This window comes from Oncorhynchus nerka, linkage group LG28 (genome assembly GCF_034236695.1).
Source record: "Oncorhynchus nerka isolate Pitt River linkage group LG28, Oner_Uvic_2.0, whole genome shotgun sequence".
NCBI lineage: Eukaryota > Metazoa > Chordata > Actinopteri > Salmoniformes > Salmonidae > Oncorhynchus > Oncorhynchus nerka.
Genome location: NC_088423.1, coordinates 66,531,766 through 66,553,927, shown reverse-complemented (window position 1 = coordinate 66,553,927; position 22,162 = coordinate 66,531,766). Strand labels below are relative to the sequence as shown.

The following is a 22,162-nucleotide window of genomic DNA, read 5'->3' as shown; positions in this document are numbered from 1 at the left end:
TGGTGTTCTTTTTTTTATACAGTCAACTTTTATTGAAGCAATATACATTTACATCCACACAAATACAATATGTTTTCAAAAGTTGCAAAAGATATACACGCAATAATGTCAGTGGCACAACCAGTCATGTTTTCTAAAAAATACATCTCTGTACAATAAAGTGCTAAACATAGTCCAGTAACTATGATCTGAAAATACAGTGTTTGTCACAGAATAGAGCAAGTTGCCAACTTCAGCCAAATGTCATTGTACAATGCCTGCTGTCTTTCAGATGATGGCCTGAGTGACACTTCTATGAGTCCTTTTCTGAGTAAAGTAACTACCAGTCTCTGGAAAACTATGTATGAAAGTTTCTTACATACCTGATTCTACAACATGATGAATGGGTAAATGACAAGACTAAGAAGCTAAAGTGCTACTTCAAAAGTTTGAAATGAGCGATGACTGATATCTATGAAATGATACGTTTACACAGAATAAAACAAGCTTATCAAGGTTCGCCCTGGGCTTAAAGCTGAAATCTGTAGGGGTGAAACTGCCACATCCGTTTGCAATATTACAACAAAGACGTTACTTCAAACAACGAACACATTTTTTTTTCATTGCACATGCGATAGATCAGCAGAGTACTATGATATTTATTTTTTACCAGGATGCATCTCTGCCCCATAATAAAAGAATAACAAATGTGCCTGGAGTGACCAGTGGCGCTGTTTCACCTTACGTCAATTATAGCTTTCATTTTGACGGTATTTTTTTTTTTACAGTCACTCAGATATGTGTATGGAAATGGCTTGTATAGTGCAATATTCTGAATCTCAACCCCAGAGTTGGAATGTTCTGAGTGACAGAGTTACATTTGGTACATTGCTCCTCCTTTAGCCTACCAAAAAAATGGTATCCCATGTATCCAAGCTCAGCTCTTCTCCTGCAGCATGTGTTGCCTGGTGGAAGATGCTGTGCTACCATCAAAACTAGACCCCGATTGTTTCCGCATCCGTTCAAGAATGTAGAATCGGAGCATCAGGAAGAAACCTATGGGACAGACCACACAATGTTTCAGATTAGTTCTGTGATGGACCAATAATACAGTACAGAAGCTAGAATCTATGCTCCAGAATTAGATTCCAGATACTGAATTCAAAACAGCCTATAATCAACATCATTCTAAACTATCTGTAACACCTAAATGCTTAATGAATGTCACTTATTTCAACAGTAGTGAAACAAATGACATGGAAACAAATCCACATTCACTACCGGTCAAAAGTTATATAACATCTTCTCATTCAAGTTTTTTTTAAATGTGACTTTTTTTTATTACATTGTATTATAGTGAAATTAAAATATATTTGAGATTCTTCAATGTAGGCACCCTTTGCCTTGATGACAGCTTTGCACACTCTTGGCATTCTCTCAACCAGCTTCATAGTCACATGGAATGCATTTCAATTAACAGGTGTGACTTCTTAAAAGTTCATTTGTGGAATGTCTTTCCTTGTTAATGCGTTTGAGCCAATCAATTGTGTTGTGATCCAGTAGGGGGGGGGGGGGTATACAGATGATAGCCCTATTTGGTAAAAGACCACGTCCATATTATGGCAAGAACAGCTCAAATAAGCAAAGGGAAACGACAGTCCATCATTACTTTAAGACATGAAGGTCAGTCAATAAGGGACATTTCAAGAACTTTGAATGTTTCTTCAAGTGCAGTCGCATAAACCATCAAGCGATATGATGAAACTGGTACTTATGAGGACTGCCACAGGAATGGGCGACCCAGAGGTAACTCTGCTGATAAGTGCATTGGAGTTACCAGCCTCAGAAATTGCAGCCCAAATAAATGCTTCACAAAGTTCAAGTAACAGAAACATCTCAACATCAACTGTTCAGAGGAGACTGTGTAAATCAGGCCTTTGTGGTCGAATTGCTGCTAAAGGAACCACTACTAAAGGACACCCATAAGAAGACGAGACTTGCTTGGGCCAAGAAACACGAGCAATGGACATTAGACCGGTGGGAATTTGTCCTTTGGGTTGGAGTCCAAATTGGAAATTCTTGGTTCCAACCACTGTGTCTTTGTGAGACGCGGTGTAGGTGAATGGATGATCTCCGCATGTGTATTTCCCACCATAAAGCATGGAGGAGGAGGTGTTATAGTGTGGGGGTGCTTTGTTGGTGACACTGTCTGTGATTTATTTAGAAGTAAAAGCATACTTAACCAGCATGGCTATCACAGCATTCTGCAGTGATATGCCATCCCTACTGGTTTGGGCTTAGTGGGACTATGATTTGGTTTTCAATAGGACAATGACCCAACACACAAGGAGAGTGATGGCGTGCTGCATCAGATGACCTGGCCTCCACAATCCCGACCTCAACCAAATTGAGATGGTTTGGGATGAGTTAGACGACCTGGCCTCCACAAAGTGAAGGACAAGCAGCCGACAAGTGCTCAGCATATATGGGAACTCCTTCAAGACGGTTGGAAAAGCATTCTAGGTGAAGTTGGTCGAGAGAATGCGAAGAATGTGTAAAGCTGTCAAGCCAAAGGGTGGCTGTTTGAAGAATCTAATATAAAATAGATTTTGATTTGTTTAACACTTTTTTTTGGTTACTACAAGATTCCATATGTGTTACTTCATAGTTTTGATGTCTTCACTATTATTCTACAATGTAGAAAATAGTACAAATAAAGAAAACCCTTTTGAATGAGTAGGTGTTCTAAAACCTTTGACTGGTACTGTAGGTATTTTAAAAAGGTCACAACTGCAATAAAGAGCAGCTTTTTTGTGAACTTCTAGCAGACAGAGCTATACACTAGCTTCTAATCTAAGCATGTAGCTAATAGCTAGTGAATACAACTGGAAATCGGTTGCAGGGAGGTTTTTCCTAATACGCTGTTGAAACAGAACACTTTTACAGGGCATTGTTTCAAAGCAACACAATAGACGGTTGGCTCTGACAGCCTCATCTGGTCATGTGATCATATTAACCTTTTGATAGACTCAACAGAGGTGGACCTACCCTGTAGGGAGTTGAGGATGCAGAAGAGGAAGGGGATGAACTCCGAGAGCTGCCCAAAGTCCAAGAATCCCAGGCCCCACGTGGTCCCGAACAGGCAGCTGAGACCCCAGATACTGAGGAACGCCACCTTGTTCTTCCGCCACTCGTCTCGGTTCTGGATATTTCTCAGGACCAGGAAGAGCATGATCAGACCAGAGAGGACCACTACAGCCAGGAAGGTCAGGTTGATGAAGTAATGGGCTAGTAGGCCTACAGAGTGTGGAGACACATCCATCCAGCACCTAGAAGACCATGGTGAAAAAGCATGAACCACTGGGCTAACTTACTCATCACCTCAGTCAAATGTCAAAACTTTAACTACTGTTCATCTTACAGGTACAGTAGATCCAAAGTGCACTCACATCAAGTAGGGGTTGTTGACATCCTCACTGGACACAACCTCTATCACACCATAGACTTTTCCAATGGCAAGCAGTAAAATGACCGGAACAGCTGGGACACCTGGACAGAGGATCAAAATGATGGTAACAGTCAATGGTTTAAAGGTGTATTCATGTAAATTGTATTCATCTACCAATGGGCAGTGGAATATAAACCGATACTTTGTGTACGTTTCCACTCACCAAAGCCAACCAGGTGCCAAACATACGGATTGGGGGAGGGGCTGAACACCACGTAGACCAACCAAAAGGTGTGTAACACTTCAATAAACATCCAGGAGTAGGAACTGAGCAGAGCATAGTGGAGAGCTGCCCCAAAAGCCCAGCATGCCTTGTTACCTCCCACGTTGGCCACAGTCCCTGTCAGGAAGAAGAGGAGGCTAAGAAGGAACAGTGCCATGGCCAGACCCCGATGGACTGCAGTGGACTGGTCCTTCGCTCTCCTGCCACAGTGCAAGAAGAGGAGATAAAGTTAGTGAGTGAGAGAGATGGGGGAGGGGGGATGGAGAGAGAGAGAGGGTAACTGCTATGAAACAAATATCACTCATATTTTTTTAACCATTTAGGATTTCCCATGATCTCAGATATTTGCACAACATGATTAGGAAGTATTGTCACATGTTGAGGCCTGGTAGGAGATATTATGCGTAGGACAGGCTGCAGGGAGACAGATTATTGCATGTGAGGAGAAGTACCTCTGTGTGTTAAGGAAGTAGATGAGTACAACACAGCTCAACGTAGAGGCAGCACAGCCCATTGATGTAATGACAGTTAGAGCCACCAGATGGCGGACTGGTCGTGGTTCCAATTGCTGAGGTGAATAGAAGACAAAACCAATTTTAGGTCTACTATTACCAATCTACTTGAGATGAGTTCTTATTTATTTATTCAAATGATTGCCCATGTACATATTCTAGATAGAGGTTATAGCTCACCACTAGGATGGCAAAGTATGTGAGATGATTACAGTGGCACTCTGTGTCCTCTACACCTTTCTGTATGGTCTCACAACCTTCCTTTTTCCATGTGACCTCTGCTGGATCTGCAACAATTAAACCAATACCAATAGCCGTAGCAAGACCTGGAAATGCTAACACTGCATAATTAAGCGTTAAGGCCCAAGGTGGTGTGGTATATGGCCAATATACCACAGGTAAGGGCTGTTCTTACACACGACGCAACGAGAAGTGCCTGGATACGGTCCTTAGCCTTGGTATATTGGCCATATACCACACCACCTTGGGCCTTATTGCTATTATAAACTGGTTACCAATGTAATTAGAAGAGTAAACAAGTAATTTTGCATCATACCTGTGGTATATTATCTGATATACCACGGCTTTCAGCCAATCAGCATCCAGGGCTCGAAAGACCCGGTTTATAATAATGAGTAAACATCCTCTATATTCAATACAAATCATAATATAAATAAGTACGCTATAATTGCAACCAAGTTTAAACATGCTTCTTTACAAACCTTTCTTTGTGTCCCAAGAAACACATTTTCTTGAGTGACTTGTCTGAAAAAGACAAGTTACAAAAGGGAGATAAGAGGCAAATAGGGACTAACATATTTAATTCACCACTAGATGGTGACCTGGATACTGAACAACAACACATACCAAATACTGTATATCTGTCTGGCATGCAAGATGAGCTGCAATCATATTTTACAAGTGCTACTGTTGACCAACTCACACACTGAGTCAGACCAGAAAGAGGGATCAAGTGTGCAATGATGTGATCCACAACATTTTCAATTTAACTGATACACCAGAATCAATCAAAATATCTAAAAGTGATAACAATAAGACCATGCTGAGATAAAGTCCAGAAACACTAAACACTACAACCATACAACAGAAAGTTAACTTTACTCTAACTGTACAACTGTTTAAGGATACACATCTACTGTACTCAGGGGCAACACCCCTGTGATGTACAGTGTTGAATAAAAAGCTACTTGCTACAGTACAATTGCTAGAGTGACTCATTCTGTGATGAAGCAGACATCTTTTTCTACAAATCTTTCACTTTGTTTCCTTTTGCTTCTGAAGGGGCTTTTGAAGTGGTTTGTGCTCGGAGGGTTTGAGACAGTAAAATACATCAAGGGAAGGAAATGGCGTGCTTCCAGTCAACTAAGACACACAGATGCATTCAGGTAAGCACGCACACACTTACTGGTATGGCAGAATGATGGAAACCAATCCTGATTGGCTCTGGAAGGTTGGTGATGATCTCATTCTCCACAGTGATTCCCACCACATCTTCTAGAATCCTGATGTCATTCTGGTCTGCCTTAGAACTCCCCTGTGAACACAACAACCAGAATCACAACTACACTTCACACTATACGGGACGGTTTCCCCGGACCCAGATTAAACTTAGTCTTGGACTAAGAAGCATGTTCATTGTCTTCATTGTCTAATTCTTAGCTTAAATTATGTCCGGAAAACCGGTCCTGCTATAAGGAAGCATTACCAACGGTTTGGTGCTTTAGTGTAAACTGTAATGTACAGTAGACTAGGTTAGCAGCCAAGTGAAAAACCCAATTGGCTCTTACCTGGAATAAGATACTGTTTTTGAAGTAGGTGCAGACAACCTTGACCTTTTTCTTTTCTGGAGGTTTCAGACAAGAAGGCAGGTGAACTGATGGAATCATTTGAGGAGGAACTCCTTGAGGCGCCTGCACAACACCAACACACAAGTTAGTTATAATAGTCATATAACATTACGTGTTTGTGTGTCTGTGTGTGCGTTTATGGTCTTACAGGCAGAGTGATGTTGTAGCCCTGAAAGCCTTCCTCCATCTCCACCACAGAGCTCAGGGCACAGGGCAGCACCACGTTCCCCAGCACCTTGGACCTCATCACTGTCTCCTCTATCCTACAGACCAATACAGACAGTATTTACAACCCACTCTATCTCATACAGGTCATTTATATGCATTACATACAGTGCCTTTGGAAAGTATTCAGACCCCTTGACTCTTTCCACATTATGCTACGTTACAGCCTTATTCTAAAATGGATTAAATGGTTTTTCCCCACCCTCATGAATCTACCCAGAAAACCCCACAATTACTAAGCAAAAACAGGTTTAGAAATTTTAGATAATTTATAATAAAGAAAGCCCTGAAATATCACATTTACACAAGTATTCAGACCCTTTACTCAGTACTTTGTTGAAGCACCTTTTGGCAGCGACTACAGCCTTGAGTCTTCTTGGGTATGATGCTACAAGCTTGGCACACGTGTGTTTGCAGAGTTTCTCCCATTATTCTCTGCAGATCCTCTCAAACTCTGTCAGGTTGAATGGGGAGTGTTGCTCCATAGCTTTTTCAGGTCTCTACAGAGATGTTTGATCGGGTTCAAGTTCGGGATCTGGCTGGGCCACTCAAGGACATTCAGAGACTCCCGAAGCCACTCCTGCGTTGTCTTGGCTGTGTGCTTAGGGTCCTTGTCCTGTTGGAAGGTGAAGCTTAGCCCCAGTCTGAGGACCTGAGCGCTCTGGAGCAGGTTTTCATCAAGGATCTCTCTGTACTTTGCTCCGTTCATCTTTGCCTAGATCCTGACTAGTCTCCCAGTCCTTGCCGCTGAAAAACATTCCCACAGCATGATGCCACCACCACGCTTCACTGTAGGGATCCTGCCAGGTTTCCTCAAGACTTTACGCTTAGCATTCAGGTCAAAGAGTTCAATCTTGGTTTCATCAAACCAGAGAATATTGTTTCTCTGAGAGTATTTAGGTGCCTTTTGGCAAACTCCAAGCGTGTTGTCATGTGCCTTTTAATGAGGAGTGGCTTCTGTCTGGCCACTCTACCATAAAGGCCTGATTGGTGGAGTGCTGCAGAGATGGTTGTCCTTCTGGAAGGTTCTCCCATCTCCACAGAGGAACTCTCGAGCTCTGTCAGAGTGACCATCGGGTTCTTGGTAACCTCCATGACCAGGCCCTTCTCCCCCGAATGTTTCAGTTTGGCAGGCTGGCCTGCTCTAGGAAGAGTCTTGGTGGTTCCAAACTCCTTCCATTTAAGAATGATGGAGGCCACAGTGTTCTTGGGGACCTTCAATGCTGCAGACATTTTTTGGTACCCTTCCCCAGATCTGTGCTTCAACACAATCCTGTCTTGGAGCTCTACGGATAATTCCTTCGACCTCATGGCTTGTTTTTTTCGGTGACATGCACGGTCAACTATGGGACCTTTTACAGACAGTTGTGTGCCTTTCCAAATCATGTCAAATCAATTGAATTTATCACAGGTGGACTCCAATCAAGTTGTAGAAACATCTCAAGGATGATCAATGGAAACAGGATGCACCTGAGCTCAATTTTGAGTCTCATAGCAAAGGGTCTGAATATTTATGTAAATAGGGTCTCGGTTTTTAAATTTTTTAATACATTTACAAAAACTTCTAAAAATCGATTTTTGCTTTGTCATTATGGGGTATTGTCACGTGTGCTCCCTCTCCGGCCTCTAGGTCACCAGGCTGCTCGTTATGGCGCACACCTGTCACCATCATTAAATGTACCTGCACGTCATCAGACTCACCTGGACTCCATCACCTCCCTGATTACCTTCCCTCTTTATGATTACCTTCCCTCTCCCTTTGGTTCCTTCCCCAGGTGTTATTGTGTCTGTTCCTAGGTCATATCTGTGCGTTGTTTGTGATACGTGTTGGTTTCATTGACTTATTAAAACACTCACTCCCTGAACTTGCTTCCCGACTCTCAGCACACATCGTTACAGAATAACGCCTCACCTAAGGGAAGCATCAGGGAGTCTTTTTTTGTTTGTTGTTTCAGTGTAAATGCAGTCGGGTCCGGGAGCCACTACAGGCTCTCATGCCTCAGCCGGATTGCCAGGCACTCATGCCTCATGCCTCCTCAGGTGTTATTGTTTCTGTTCCTGGGTCATGTCTGTGCGTTGTTTGTGTTACGTGTTTCATTTATTTATTAAAAACACTCATTTATTTATTAAAAACACTCACTCCCTGAACTTGTTTCCTGACTCTCAGCACACTTCGTTACAGCTATTGTGTGTACAGTTGTGGCCAAAGGTTTTGAGAATGACACAAATATTAATTTTCACAGTCAATTAATTGCAAAGTCCCTCTTTGCCATGTAAATGAACTGAATCCCCCCCAAAACATTTCCACTGCATTTCAGCCCTGCCAAAAAAAGGTCCAGCTGACATCATGTCAGTGATTCTATCGTTAACACAGGTGTGAGTGTTGACGTGGACAAGGCTGGCTCTGTCATGCTGATTGAGTTCGAATAACAGACTGGAAGCTTCAAAAGGAGGGTGGTGCTTGGAATCAATGTTCTTCCACTGTCAACCATGGTTACCTGCAAGAAAACACGTGCCGTCTTCATTGCTTTGCACAAAAAGGGCTTCACAGGCTAGGATATTGCTGCCAGTAAGATTGCACCTAAATCAACCATTTATCGGATAATCAAGAACTTTAAGGAGAGCGGTTCAATTGTTATGAAGAAAGCTTCAAGGCGCCCAAGAAAGTCCAAGAAGTGCCAGGACCGTCTCCTAAAGTTGATTCTGCTGCGGGATCGGGGCACCGCCAGTATAGAGCTTGCTCAGGAATGGCAGCAGGCAGGTGTGAGTGCATCTGCACGCACAGTGAGGCGAAGACTTTTGGAGGATGGCCTGGTGTCAAGAAGGGCGGCAAAGAAGCCACTTCTCTCCAGGAAAAACATCAGGGACAGACTGATATTCTGCAAAAGGTACAGGGGTTGGACTGCTGAGGACTGGGGTAAAGTCATTTTCTCTGATGAATCCCCTTTCCGATTCTTTGGGACATCCAGAAAAAAAGCTTGTCTGGAGAAGACAAGGGGAGCGCTACCATCAGTCCTGTGTCATGCCAACAGTAAAGCATCCTGAGATCATTCATGTGTGGGGTTGCTTCTCAGCCAAGGGAGTGGGCTCACTCACAATTTTGCCTAAGAACACAGCCATGAATAAAGAATGGTACCAACACATCCTCCGAGAGCAACTTCTCCCAACCATCCAGGAACAGTTTGGTGACGAACAATGCCTTTTCCAGCATGATGGAGCACCTTGCCATAAGGCAAAAGTGATAACTAAGTGTCTCGGGGAACAAAACATCTATATTTTGGGTCCATGTGCAGGAAACTCCCCAGACCTTAATCCCATTGAGAACTTCTGGTCAATCCTCAAGAGACGGGTGGACAAACAAAAACCCACAAATTCTGACAAACTCCAAGCATTGATTAAGCAAGAATGGGCTGTCATCTGTCATGATGTGGCCCAGAAGTTAATTGACAGCATGCCAGGGCGGATTGCAGAGGTCTTGAAAAAGAAGGGTCTACACTGCAAATATTGACTCTTTGCATCAACTTCATGTAATTGTCAATAAAAGCATTTGACACTTATGAAATGCTTGTAATTATACTTCAGTATTCCATAGTAACATCTGACAAAAATATCTAAAGACACTGAAGCAGCACACTTTGTGGAAATTAATATCTGTGTCATTCTCAAAACTTTTGGCCACAACTGTAGATTGCTTTTGGGCATGTGATAGTGATATAGAAACTGCTGTACTATAGATGGACGTTTTGTGTACAAACCAGCCACCACCCACTATTCACAATGAGCTCAATTTTCGGCTCTGCAGCTCACTCATAATAGATGACATCATACTTCACTGCTGCCCGAACATGTTTACAACCACATCTTGTCATGGTGGTTAGTCAACTCAGGAGGATAGGCATAGCCATAGACTAGAGGATAAAGGAGTTTGAGAGATGACATGGAGGGGTGTAATTCAAAATAAAGAGGTAAAACTTACATGTTCACCTTATCACCAGATCCCTGACTCGCCTCATCACAAAACTCGTTTTCTGAAAGGCAAAGAATCCATTCAGAAACAGTGTAGTATTTATATTTTCAAGACTGTATAACACACCCAAAATGTACTTAGATGAACAATAAAGTATTAAAGTTGATTTCCTCATCAGACAACTTAACTGACAACCTAAAGGCTTGCTTACTGCAGTTGATAATTTCCCCAAAAAACACATAGGCTGGGTGTGTTTTGTAACTTATGATATCATCCCGTTGTGTCGCGTTGAGTATCCCGTACGTCGAAATCCCTTTGTTTTCGCCTTGGGACAGGTCAGTGCAGCAGTTCCCCTGTAGACCAGACGGCCAGCACAGAGTGTGGTTCTGTCCATTCACCTCTACCCAGAGCTGGTCCAGAAGGGGCTCCCAATACACACAGAAGGGTCTCTCTCTTGCCTCTGGGCTCGGATCCAGCTTGATGACAGAGGAGTTCTCACATTGGGCCGTTATCTCACCTCGGATGGACAGGGAGCTCTCATTGGCTGAGATGGTGATGGTGCCACAGCCCCTTTTCAAATCGTGAGCCAGAGTTAAGAGCCCATTGCCATGGCGCCAGGTTCCACACATTTTGAAGTCCCTGTCGTTTTCCCCTGATCCTGTTTGGACAATAGTTTTTGAGAATTATTTATGTTTTACTTTTAAACTTTTTAAGAAACAGAATCCCTCTCAGTTCATACAGTATTTTTCTTTATTTGTAGGACATTACAAATAAAATGTTCCCTTACCTGATGCAAAGAGGGCAAAGAGAAAGATCATCCACAGGGTCCCTCCAAACCCCTGGTTAGGCTCCATTGTTACTGTATGGTTTCACCTTTGACCTCTATAGAACGGCAAGAAGAACAACACAGTTGTAAAACGTGAATACTGCTCAACTTTAATTAGTGTTCTGTGAAAAGCAGGATAGATCTGTCCCAGGGTGATTGCAGTCAGTCTGAAAACACATATCTGTACCATTCCTTCCAGAGGCGATTCTCTAATTATTTACCCTGTCTTCTCTAAACAACACATTTCCTAGACACCACTCCTCTTCTTAGATACACTTAATCTTAAAAAGAAATGTATAATTAACTATTTCCTTATCAATAAAAACATTTGTTCTAAAAATACATTGTGTCCTTTATTGAGTTCTTATCAATGAGAACACTCTTTCCTTCCAACGATCACACAGACGACACCAGTCACTGTGTCTTGTATTCACTGAGTCTTCAATGACATGTATGTGTTCTGAGGTCTCACAGATGCAGACCTACCAGTGAATGCAATGCTAATTCACTGTATTCACACTAATTCCCTTTTTGAGAACTAAAATATCTATGTCGTGGCTGCTGCCATGGTGATCGACGTATCTTCCCACAGACACACGCCACAGACTTTTATTTCATATCCAACTGAGTTGTAGTAGCAGACAAGTGACCTACATGTGCACAATTTAAAATGTTGGGGAAGCTACTCTGAAAATATAGTTTACCAAACTGCACTCTTACAAAAAAAAGGGTTCCAAACAGGTTCTTCAGCCGTACCCATAGGAGAACCCTTTTTGGTTCCAGGTAGAAAGAGCGTCTGCTAAATGACTTAAATGTAAATGTAGAACCCTTTGTATAAAGGGTTCTACATGGAACCCAGGACGGTGATGCCGAAAAATAAAGTAAATTCTTTCCTACTTCATCCATATTTTATTTTTGTTAAAAAAGTAGTGTGTCGTTCCAGTAGTTAGCTACACCACTACATGGAAGCTAGCTAAGGGTGAATTTCGCTACATTAGTGAAATATGTTTAGTGAGATCTATCTCTCTTCAACATCAGATTTACAACTTTTCTGTTTACACTAGCCTCTGATGTGGTATGGCCAAAGCCACATTACTGCTTCATGTGTGAGTGCAGCTATTAGCATACTGTAAATACCATAGTTTATAGACAAACAAAATAAGGACACAAATTCAAACTATACAGGAGCTTCTCATCTAAACCATATTGAGCACAGTGTTGCACACTTGGTTAATGCTGTGATTTATTCACAAATATTTTTGTGGATATTTTTAGAGCCTTTAATTTATAATTTGGCTAACAGAGCAAAAATCCCATCTACTGGTATTAAGATAATTAAGGTAATTCTTGCAGGGAAATTATCTTCACGTTGTACGACTCAGAGGGGGGTATATGGTGTAGATGTCTCCCACATTACCTCAGGAGGAAGTGTTGGAGACATCTCTTGAAGAAAGATTTGAATCTAGATCTGTCTCTTTACACCACAAAAGTATATTTCCTGGGACTAGTTTGTGTCGTCAAAGTAGTGTAGTGTAAAGAGGCCCTAAGATTGAGGGGACAGGATGGGATTTTAGCTAGCTAACGTGAACAATGCTAGCTATTTTTGACAAACTTTGCTAGCTAATGGCAACATTGCCATCTCTCTAAAGTACATTTGACGACATGATAATGATGGCAAAGTTATTTCCTACTAATTATTTGCCTACTTTAGCAATGCCATAATTTAGACTGAATAGTCATTAGTCCCCTTTCAGAATGACTGGATATCAGTCCACTTTTCGGCAGCAATATAGTGGACAGCGGCTTTAGAACATTTATTACAATGGCATTCCCCGAACGAAGGACGGCAGTGCAAGCTATTGGCTACATGCTTCGGTTTCTGTGGGAAAACTGCACTCCTCCATTAACAGAAGACAGACAAAAATCTGCACACAGCCATTGAACCACAATCTAGTGGGGTTTGTGGAGGAGACAGTTTACGTACAACATACCTAAGAAACCTGTCACCTGCAAATGATATCCACGTACAAGCACTGAGCTAAATGTTGAGACAGAAAGGTTTCCTACAGGTGAAGGCCTATTCTCATCTATGCAAAAATATATTTATTATGTAATGAGTGTGAGCACCAACACAAGTGAGATATCGATCAATTCCACAATAGGCCTACTGTATCACCCTTGCATGACCTACTCCCTTGTAGCCACCTCAACAAGCATCTGTCACATCCCTATCTGTCACATTACTGCTAAAGTGGGCATCAGATCATTTGCCAACAAGTTGAAGTACAAAAACAGTGTAACAGTAGTGTTATTATCATGCAAAAAGTGAGCACAATAAGAGAGGTCTTGATTATGTGTCTATGAGTAAATGCAATGCAGCACATTTTTGAAAGTATGAAGACAACGTCAAATATCAGACAATCGTCAACAGCATGGTCTTTATGGATTATACAGTGGACTACACCTTAACCATACTTATAAGAAATGCACCGTCTCCCCCACCACATAATCAGACTTCACATAATCAACAAGCGCACACACAGTGGTGCTCAGTTCTCTTTTGTTTGAGAAGGGCGAACCCGACCTCCACCCAGTCTCTGCCCCCACCCCCTCTCCATTGTTCAAGGGCCTAAATGCAGTGAAAGAATGTCCCTTTCACTTCTCAGCTTTGTGTGTGTGTGTGTGTGTGTGTGTGTGTGTGTGTGTGTGTGTGTGTGTTTTGACACGGTTCAGACAGTTCTAAATGTTCAAGGCCACAAAGCATATTGTATAGTAGCTAGCCAAATAACACAAGAGCTTGGTGTCAAATATGAGTCTTAACATTCGGTAAGCAACTTAAGTTTACATTGTGATACTTCTGATGTGACAGAGGTAAATTCACACACACACACAGTCATAAAAAAGATTTGAACTGCTTACTGTAATATCTTTTCACACTTCCCTCACCCGTTTCACCCGTTCTTTTCAAAGATGCTGCATGTGTGAAATTGTGGCCTCAATCGAAACTTCCGCTATCCCTTGAACTCTTGTTCAAACTTTATTCTTTAATAAGCTGCAGTATTTTAAGCTGCAAACTTTTTTTCTTTAAGCTGCAGTATTTTGATGTATTCAACAACAGTGATTCATCCTGTCTGTCACGGACAGCATCTGTATATCACTTCAGAGTAGTATAGCTCTGAATGGCAAAGCAGTCAAAGCAATTGTGAGTCAGACAGACATGCAACAAGCTTTACTCCACCACCTTTTGTCTGAGAAGAGCAAACAGAGCATAAACGCCCCGCTATGGCAGAGAAATGTGACCTGGTCCGTGACATCAGAGCTGAACAAAAAAAGCTCTGTTGTTGGGGCCCTAATCTAAACAGACAAAGAGCGTGAATAAAGTTCAAGGTTCAAACGATGGTCCAGCATCTGCTTTAGCTATGTTGACCAGTGTCCCCTCAAAGACCTGATTTCAGCCATTTAGATGAACAGGTGGGCAGAGTAGCTGGTTCAGATCAGAGATAAAAGCAAGGCTAGGAAACTCAGCTGTTTCAAGAGGGACAAAACAAAGATGAAAGTGCAAAAAATATTCACATTTACTACATTTTAATATAGGGGTATACAGTTCATCCAGTAATTTAATATGACTTAATATTGCTTCCTTCTGTGAGGAAGCCATGGCCCAGTAAGTAACAACATTGCCAATGGGGTGGGAGGTATCTTAGCGGTAAAAATAAATAAACTAGAGTCGGTTTTATTTTACCTTTATTTAACTAGGCAAGTCAGTTAAGAACAAATTCTTATTTTCAATGATGGCCTAGGAACAGTGGGTTAACTGCCTTGTTCAGGGGCAGAACGGCAGATTTTTGCCTTGTTAGCTCGGGGATTCGATCTCGCAACCTTCCGGTTACTAGTTAAAAGCTCTAATCGATGTCCATTCCCCTGCGGGAATCTAATTAGCATAAGAAGAAAATCCCCATAAAAATCTATCAGTTAGACCTAGAGATACTGTGCATACGGAAAGTATTCAGACCCCTTGACTTTTTCCACATTTTGTTACGTCATTTTGTTACGTTACAGCCTTATTTATACACAATATCCCATAATGACGAAAACAAAAAACTGAAATATCACATTTACATAAGTATTCAGACTCTTTACTTAGTACTTTGTTGAAGCACCTTTGGCTGTGATTACAGCCTCGAGTCTTCTTGGGCATGAGACTACAATCTTGGCACACCTGTATTTGGGCAGTTTTCCCATTCTGCTTTGCAGATCCTCTCAAGCGCTGTCAGGTTGGATGGAGAGCGTCGCTATTTTCAGGTCTCTAGAGATGTTCGATCGGATTCATGTGCAGGCTCTGGCTGGGCCACTCAAGGACATTAAGAGACTTGTCCCGAAGCCACTCGTGCATTGTCTTGGCTGTGTGCTTAGGGTCCTTGTCCTGTTGGAAGGTGAACCTTCGCCCCAATTTGAGGCCCTGAGCGCTCTGGAGTAGGTTTTCATCAAGGATCTCTCTGTACAGTATTTTGCTCCATTCATCTTTCCCTCGATCCTGACTAGTCTCCCAGACCCTTCTGCTGAAAAACATCCCATCCTTCACCGTAGGGATGGTTGTCCTTCTCCCCCGATTGCTCCGTCTGGCCGGGCGACCAGCTCTTGGAAGAGTGCTGGTGGTTCCAAACTTCTTACATTTAAGAATGATGGAGGCCACCGTGTTCTTGGGGACCTTCAATGCTGCAGACATTTTTTGGTACCCTTCCCCAGATCTGTGCCTCTACACAATCCTGTCTCGGAGCTTTATGGACAATTCCTTCGACCTCATGGCTTGGTTTTTGCTCTGACATGCACTGTCAACTGTTAACCCCCCAACAACAACTGCTACCTGGGCGCCTATGATGCTGATTAAGGCACACCCCCACACCTTTCTGATTCAGAGGGTTTGGGTTGGGTTTGGGTTGAATATGGGATACGTATTTCAGTTGAATGCATTCAGTTGTGCAGCTGACTAGATATCCCCATTTCCTAAGGTGCATTTAGTTCATGCCAGTAGTTATTGAACTTTGCAGTCTGCATGCATTTAGTCCCAATGTTTATAGCAACAATTGTAATCTGCTGGTTAAAAGGCTTATACTGATACAGGAACTGTATTATTTTGCCAACCTGGCAAGCAAGCGGACAAACATTAAACTGCACCAAAACCATCACCCATCACCCAAGCATTGATATAAATACTAGCAGCATCTCATTCTTCGATTCTGCATTTCATAATAGTAATACCATTACAATTATGCCTACTAAAAGTAAGAACAGATAGAATTTTGAAGAAATGCAGCCAAAATCAACTGTCACGTACTTCAGAGCAAGTTATTTATGTTTTGGTCAACCTGACAAAGTTATCAAGTTAACGGAACATATTCCTATCAACAACAGAAGAAGAAAAAAATGAAAGAAAACACAAATGTAAGAACTGGTTTCTAACGGGTTGTAGACTAATTTAGCGCAATGTGAAGCAGGCCAAACCTGAGGTTCACTATTAGACCCTAAAATACAGAAACACCTGCCTCTGCTTTGTCAATAAATGAATTGTCTCCACACTGCATGTATTAACCGGTAGGCTACACATGTGTTCTGGTGAAATCAGGAAAACAATTAAATATCACAGATTAATGCAGTAAAACACGGGTTTACATTCGTTTTGTTTTTGTTACCTTTACACAGTCGGACCCCGTCTGCGCCTCTGCTAAACGTGGTGGTTATGGTTTTCCGTCGATTGTTTTCCTTCGATGTCTAAAAATGTGTCAGAGGTCCTCCTATAAGCGATGCTCTTCACAACTCCACACGCGGACTATACACCAGTGACAGAAACATAAACTGACCGTGTGAAATGAAATGCGTAAAAATCCGGATTCCTCCCCAAAGCTCACACACACTCAGACAATCACAGCAGCGTGTGAAAATGAGCTCAGTCATACATGACTGAAAGTTACTCTTTAAAAGACTCGGGTATTTTTTAAATGTCATTAGGCAACTTCCAGACACTTCAGACCCTCCGTCACTGCACTGGCACCCGTGCTACACAGTACACCCACAAAGAAAAGGTCCAGTATTGTTTGAGCTGGCTAACCCTGTACAGAAAGCCACTCCTTAGGGAATAGCTGTCAGCACGGACAACGTGTGAGCGCCAGACTGCCTGCGGGTGGTTGGTAAGAGGAGGGCCACCGTTTGGTGAGCTTTCTCTCTACAAGAAGAATCGAAAGTAATAGGCTATTCACTATACAATCTATTTGAGGCTATACCGGGTTCCTAGCTCTCACTTTCTGTATGTTTTCTTAGAGAACGTCATTATCTATAAGTGAAGTCTACATACTACTGTATGTCTTATTGTTATGCTCTGTTATTTCCCCAAGGTTATCAGCAGTAGGCTCGCCAACTGTGATATTGTGCCACGTTAATGTTTAACCATAGGTAACAATTACCTGTAGACTTTGACAATTGACATTTTGTCAAGTCACATTTTCCATGAAAAACCTTCTCACAGGAAGGAGAGAGAGAATGAGGTAGAGGCTCCTCTTCTGTCTTCAGCTGTCTGTGTTTGTGTGTCTGTACAGGAGGGTGTGCACATGCCTGCATGTGAAAGAAAGCAAGCTAACAAAGGGATACTTGTCTGTGGAGTGGAAGTATTTTCCAGTTGTATTTTATTATATGGCTGTTGCCCTCAACGAGATAAGGATATGTTCCACTTCACTGGTGATGAAAGGTGTCTGCTGATTCTCTGTGGCTTGTTTTTTTGGTTGCTATCGGGAATAGGACAATACAGAATTCATAGGGGGCTACAGCTGAGAGTCACAACTGGCCGTCCGTCCAGCAATGCACCCTGACACCCCAGTAACTGTTCCGCCTACCCCAGGATTTAAAAAGGGAAGCAGAGATTTGTCAAGCCTCCATATAAGAGACAAAGAGGAAGATTTAACAAACATCACTATTTCTTTGTCAATCTCCAGACAGTGGTTATCATGGTTGATGATTAGGCTTTTTAACTATTAGGATTAGGACATAGTGTTTTTGTGGTGAAGGTAGTAGGCTATTAACTGTGGCAGTCAGCTCAGTAACAATTTCACAATGGTTCCTCAGCATGCACACGCACGCACACACACACACACACACACACACACACACACACACACACACACACACACACACACACACACACACACACACACACACACACACACACACACACGTCTATCATCTGTTCTAGAAGGTCTGTCATTTGTTAAAGATTTGTAAAACAGTGATGGTCTTTGTTAAAATTGCATGTTGGTGTAGTTTTCACTGGGAGACCAATAGGTAGTGATGAGTCAGCTCAGCTGCATGCCTTTATAGGTTTGGTGGCCTCTGTCTGGACTCCAACATCCTGCAATTATGGTTTTCACCTTCAACCTTTCATAAACAAATATCAAACACAAATGTGCTTTGCTTTTAACCACTTGTGAAAAAATTGTCTGTCATTTTTTGCAGAGAAGTCATAATAAAAATGTAGAAATAAGATGTGAACTTGGTGTTAAAGGAAGCTGCACTTCCTCAAACCTTTCTTTGAACATCATGTCATTTGTAGGAGGTTTCATTCACTTGTTAATGCTCTGAAGCTCAAAGTTTAAAACATTCCGTAATATCTCAGACAGTATCAGATAGATTCCCCTCATACACTTGCACACTCACAGCTATGGCTCAAATACAGCAGGTGCCTTGTGCTCCGAGATACTTTTGTTAACCTCCTCACACCCTTTCTCCCTCCCTCACCCCTGGAATTCCGTGGCGCCCCAAGGTAATAACACTGATGTATTGTGCCTAGGGTCTCTCACACACACACACACACACACACACACACACACACACACACACACACACACACACACACACACACACACACACACGTGTACTCTATTAAATATTTGATGGATGCAAACCAAGACACTTGGACTCACGTTCTCTGAGGCATCCTCTTGTTATTGTCCAAGTCAATGGTTTCATAGCAATTTGGGTGAGTTGGGGCCTCACCACTAACTCCAGTCAAAGGTTATAACACCTTAAGCCACACTAAAGAGTATAATACCACATTAACAGCAAACACAAAGATGTAATAGTATTTTGGACCTGTAATGCTGAGTTTAATACACTTTGGTATCACAGCTTTTTGGCATCTCTGAGTTTATGTGCCCTCATTGTCACCACAGGCCCAATCATGACTACACATGCATGTGTTGTAGTTGTTATTCCAGGGTGCTGAACATTGAGACTGGCTGCCTGCCAATGAGGTGCCAGCAGACTTCTTAAAACCACCGCCCATATCCCTACTCCCACACCTGTTTTGTCTAACTCCTACTACCAACGGTGATAGAATGTGGGGGAAATCCAGGTGGTTGCCTCACAGGAGAGATAATATCTGTTTAGGTGAGAGACTCTCTCACACTTAAAGCTCACATTGTAGTGTTTCCCAGACTATAGTCTATGTTTTTCAAAATTTAGTTGGGTATGTACTGATGATCAGTGGTGTAAAGTATTTATGCAAAAAATACTTTAAAGTACTACTTAAGTATTTTTGGGGGGGTATCTGTACTCTACTTTACTATTTCTATTTTGGACTCCTTTTACTTCACTACTGTCGTGTCTTTGGCTATGCCGGATTAAGTGATATGACATGCTATTCTATAAAATAATTTCTCCGTAATTAATATCACCTGATTGAGCTAATCATGTAAATGTAATTAACTAGAGAGTCGGGCACCACAAAATAATATTTATAGAGCTGTTATTTTCCGAATAAACTCTTAAAGACCTCGTAATATTTTACATCAATAGCAGTCAATATCAATCGTCATCTTAATTCAGTCTCATCTGAAAGTTGTAAATTCTTGGTTATCTGCACGAACCCTGGCTAACAATTTGAATCAGCAATACAAAATTGGTTTTAATTATTTATTTACTAAATACCTAACCAATCACACAGAATTACACATACACATAATTAAATCATAACTTGATTACAAATGACGTCATAAAGGAAAACGTCCCTAGCGGGCGGAACAGATATGACAGCTTGTTACACAAAGGAAAAGGGCTGGGTTTGAGTGAAGGAGCGGGAAGACTGAGGAACAAAGGCGAAGCTGCTTTACTATAGTAAATACAGTATCTTATGCATTCTAAATTACCGCCCATTTGGAAAAGGAAAATGCAATAAATATTTACTCTGAGCTGCACTTCGGTAGGTTGGTGGTAGATGGAAGGCCGTGTTGCCAAACCGAGTCCTTTGAAGAATGTCTCTGGTTGTCAATTGGATACGTTGTGGTAACATTGCTGTGTGGTAGACGGGATACTCTGTCTGTTCCTTCCTAACCTGCGTTTGCATCTGCTGTTGCTAACTCAATGGCTAGGAGGTATCACTTCTTGTAGTGAATAAGAGTTCAAAGTTCATACCATTCGCAACCAAAGCTCACGCTGATGTTGGCTTCGTTCTGTAGTTATTATCTGAACCATTCTGACATAGGACCGTCGTCCTCACATCTTTGGAACAGATAGTTATATTGTCGTCAAGGGCTTATATAGGAAGGGAGAGGAGGGTGTGTTTGAAAAGTTTTATAGCCATGTCCCTTCACAGGGCGGGCCACTGATTGAGCAGCCCTATCTTATGAAAATCCAAATCTCACATTTTAGAAGCTAAAATCACATTTCATCCCATCACAAATAATTTCATATTCAAACATTTAAATTGAACAACAATTCCATGTGAATCCGATAACTCTGATGTGTAGACTTTCCACTGTAGAGTTTATGTCATCTTATCATTGATTTTGTAAGTCGCTCTGGATAAGAGCGTCTGCTAAATGACTTAAATGTAAATGTAAATGTATGAGAATGTCTCAGATGACAACTGAACTGACATCATATTCATTAACCTCTTGCGACGAGCAATCCCGTATCCGGGAGCGTAATCATAGCCTCAAACGCATTAGCATAACGCAGCGGACATAAATACCCCTAGAAACTTTTCCTATTCATGAAAATCGCAAATGAAATAAAATAAATATATTCAAACACAAGCTTAGCCTTTTGTTAACAACACTGTCATCTCAGATTTTCAAAATATGCGTTACAGCCAACGTTAGACAAGCATTAGTGTAAGTTTATCATGGCATAATGCTATGCTAGCTCTGCTGGCAGCAGGCAACATTTTCACGAAAATAAAAATGAAATAATTTACCTTTGAAGAACTTCGGATGCTTTCACTCAGGAGACTCCCAGTTAGATAGCAAATGTTCCTTTTTTCCAAAAATATTATTTTTGTAGGCGAAATAGCTCCCGTTTCTTCATCATGCTTGGCTGAGAAATCGACCGTAAAATGCTACAACTATAACGCCAAACCTTTTTCAAAATTTGCTCCATAATATCGACAGAAACACGGCAAACGTTGTTTAGGATCCATCCTCAAGGTGTTTTTAACATATATATTCAATAATATATCCGTCGAGGCAATTGGTTTCTCATAAGAAGCGATTGGAAAAATGGCTACCTCAGTATTTTACGCAAGAGACATGGAGACACCATGTGACCACATGCTATATATGGTCCCTTACAGCCATTCTTCAATGGAAATGCCTAAACAGACGTCACAATGCTGTAGACACCTTGGGGAATAACGTGGAAAATGTAAGCTCATTCGTAGCTCATTCACAGCCCTATAAGGAGTCATTGGCATGAGGCGGTTTCAAAAAATGCGGCACTTCCTGGTTGGATTTTTTTTTCTCCCCACCTACTGATGTTCGCAGAATCTCTATGTTAACCAAGGGTTTTGCAAATGTAACCTCAGTAGGGTAGAGAGAGGAAAAAGGGGGGAAGTGGTATTTATGACTGTCATAAACCTACCCCCCAGGCCAACGTCATGACACTACAATCCTAAAGAAAATAATGTACACTGCTCAAAAAAATAAAGGGAACACTTAAACAACACAATGTAACTCCAAGTCAATCACACTTCTGTGAAATCAAATTGTCCACTTAGGAAGCAACACTGATTG

General features: G+C 41.8%; 1 protein-coding gene across 1 annotated transcript; it reads right to left on the bottom strand.

Annotated features, from left to right (window-relative positions):
* LOC115113555 (adhesion G-protein coupled receptor G5-like) lies at positions 1-17,438 on the bottom strand. Its single transcript, XM_029641335.2, has 14 exons — positions 16,799-17,438; positions 11,070-11,164; positions 10,494-10,940; positions 10,292-10,343; positions 6,239-6,353; positions 6,031-6,153; positions 5,649-5,777; positions 4,945-4,987; positions 4,403-4,509; positions 4,163-4,278; positions 3,651-3,910; positions 3,429-3,528; positions 3,028-3,308; positions 1-1,035 (listed from the first exon to the last, which is right to left on the bottom strand). The coding sequence occupies exons 2-14, from the start codon at positions 11,134-11,136 to the stop codon at positions 917-919; spliced, it is 1,959 nt and encodes a 652-aa protein (XP_029497195.1). The 5' UTR covers positions 11,137-11,164; positions 16,799-17,438; the 3' UTR covers positions 1-916.
* Between the last annotated feature and the right edge of the window lie 4,724 nt (positions 17,439-22,162).

Bases quoted from the DNA above. Each gene is read 5' to 3' on its own strand.
- LOC115113555 (XM_029641335.2), bottom strand. From the start codon at position 11,136: ATGGAGCCTAACCAGGGGTTTGGAGGGACCCTGTGGATGATCTTTCTC. The intron at 6,354-10,291 runs GTAAGTTTTACC...ATTGGTCTGTAG, and splicing joins TCTGGTGATAAGGTGAACAT to GATAGAGGAGACAGTGATGA. The intron at 4,988-5,648 runs GTAAGTGTGTGC...TGTCTTTTTCAG, and splicing joins TCCATCATTCTGCCATACCA to ACAAGTCACTCAAGAAAATG.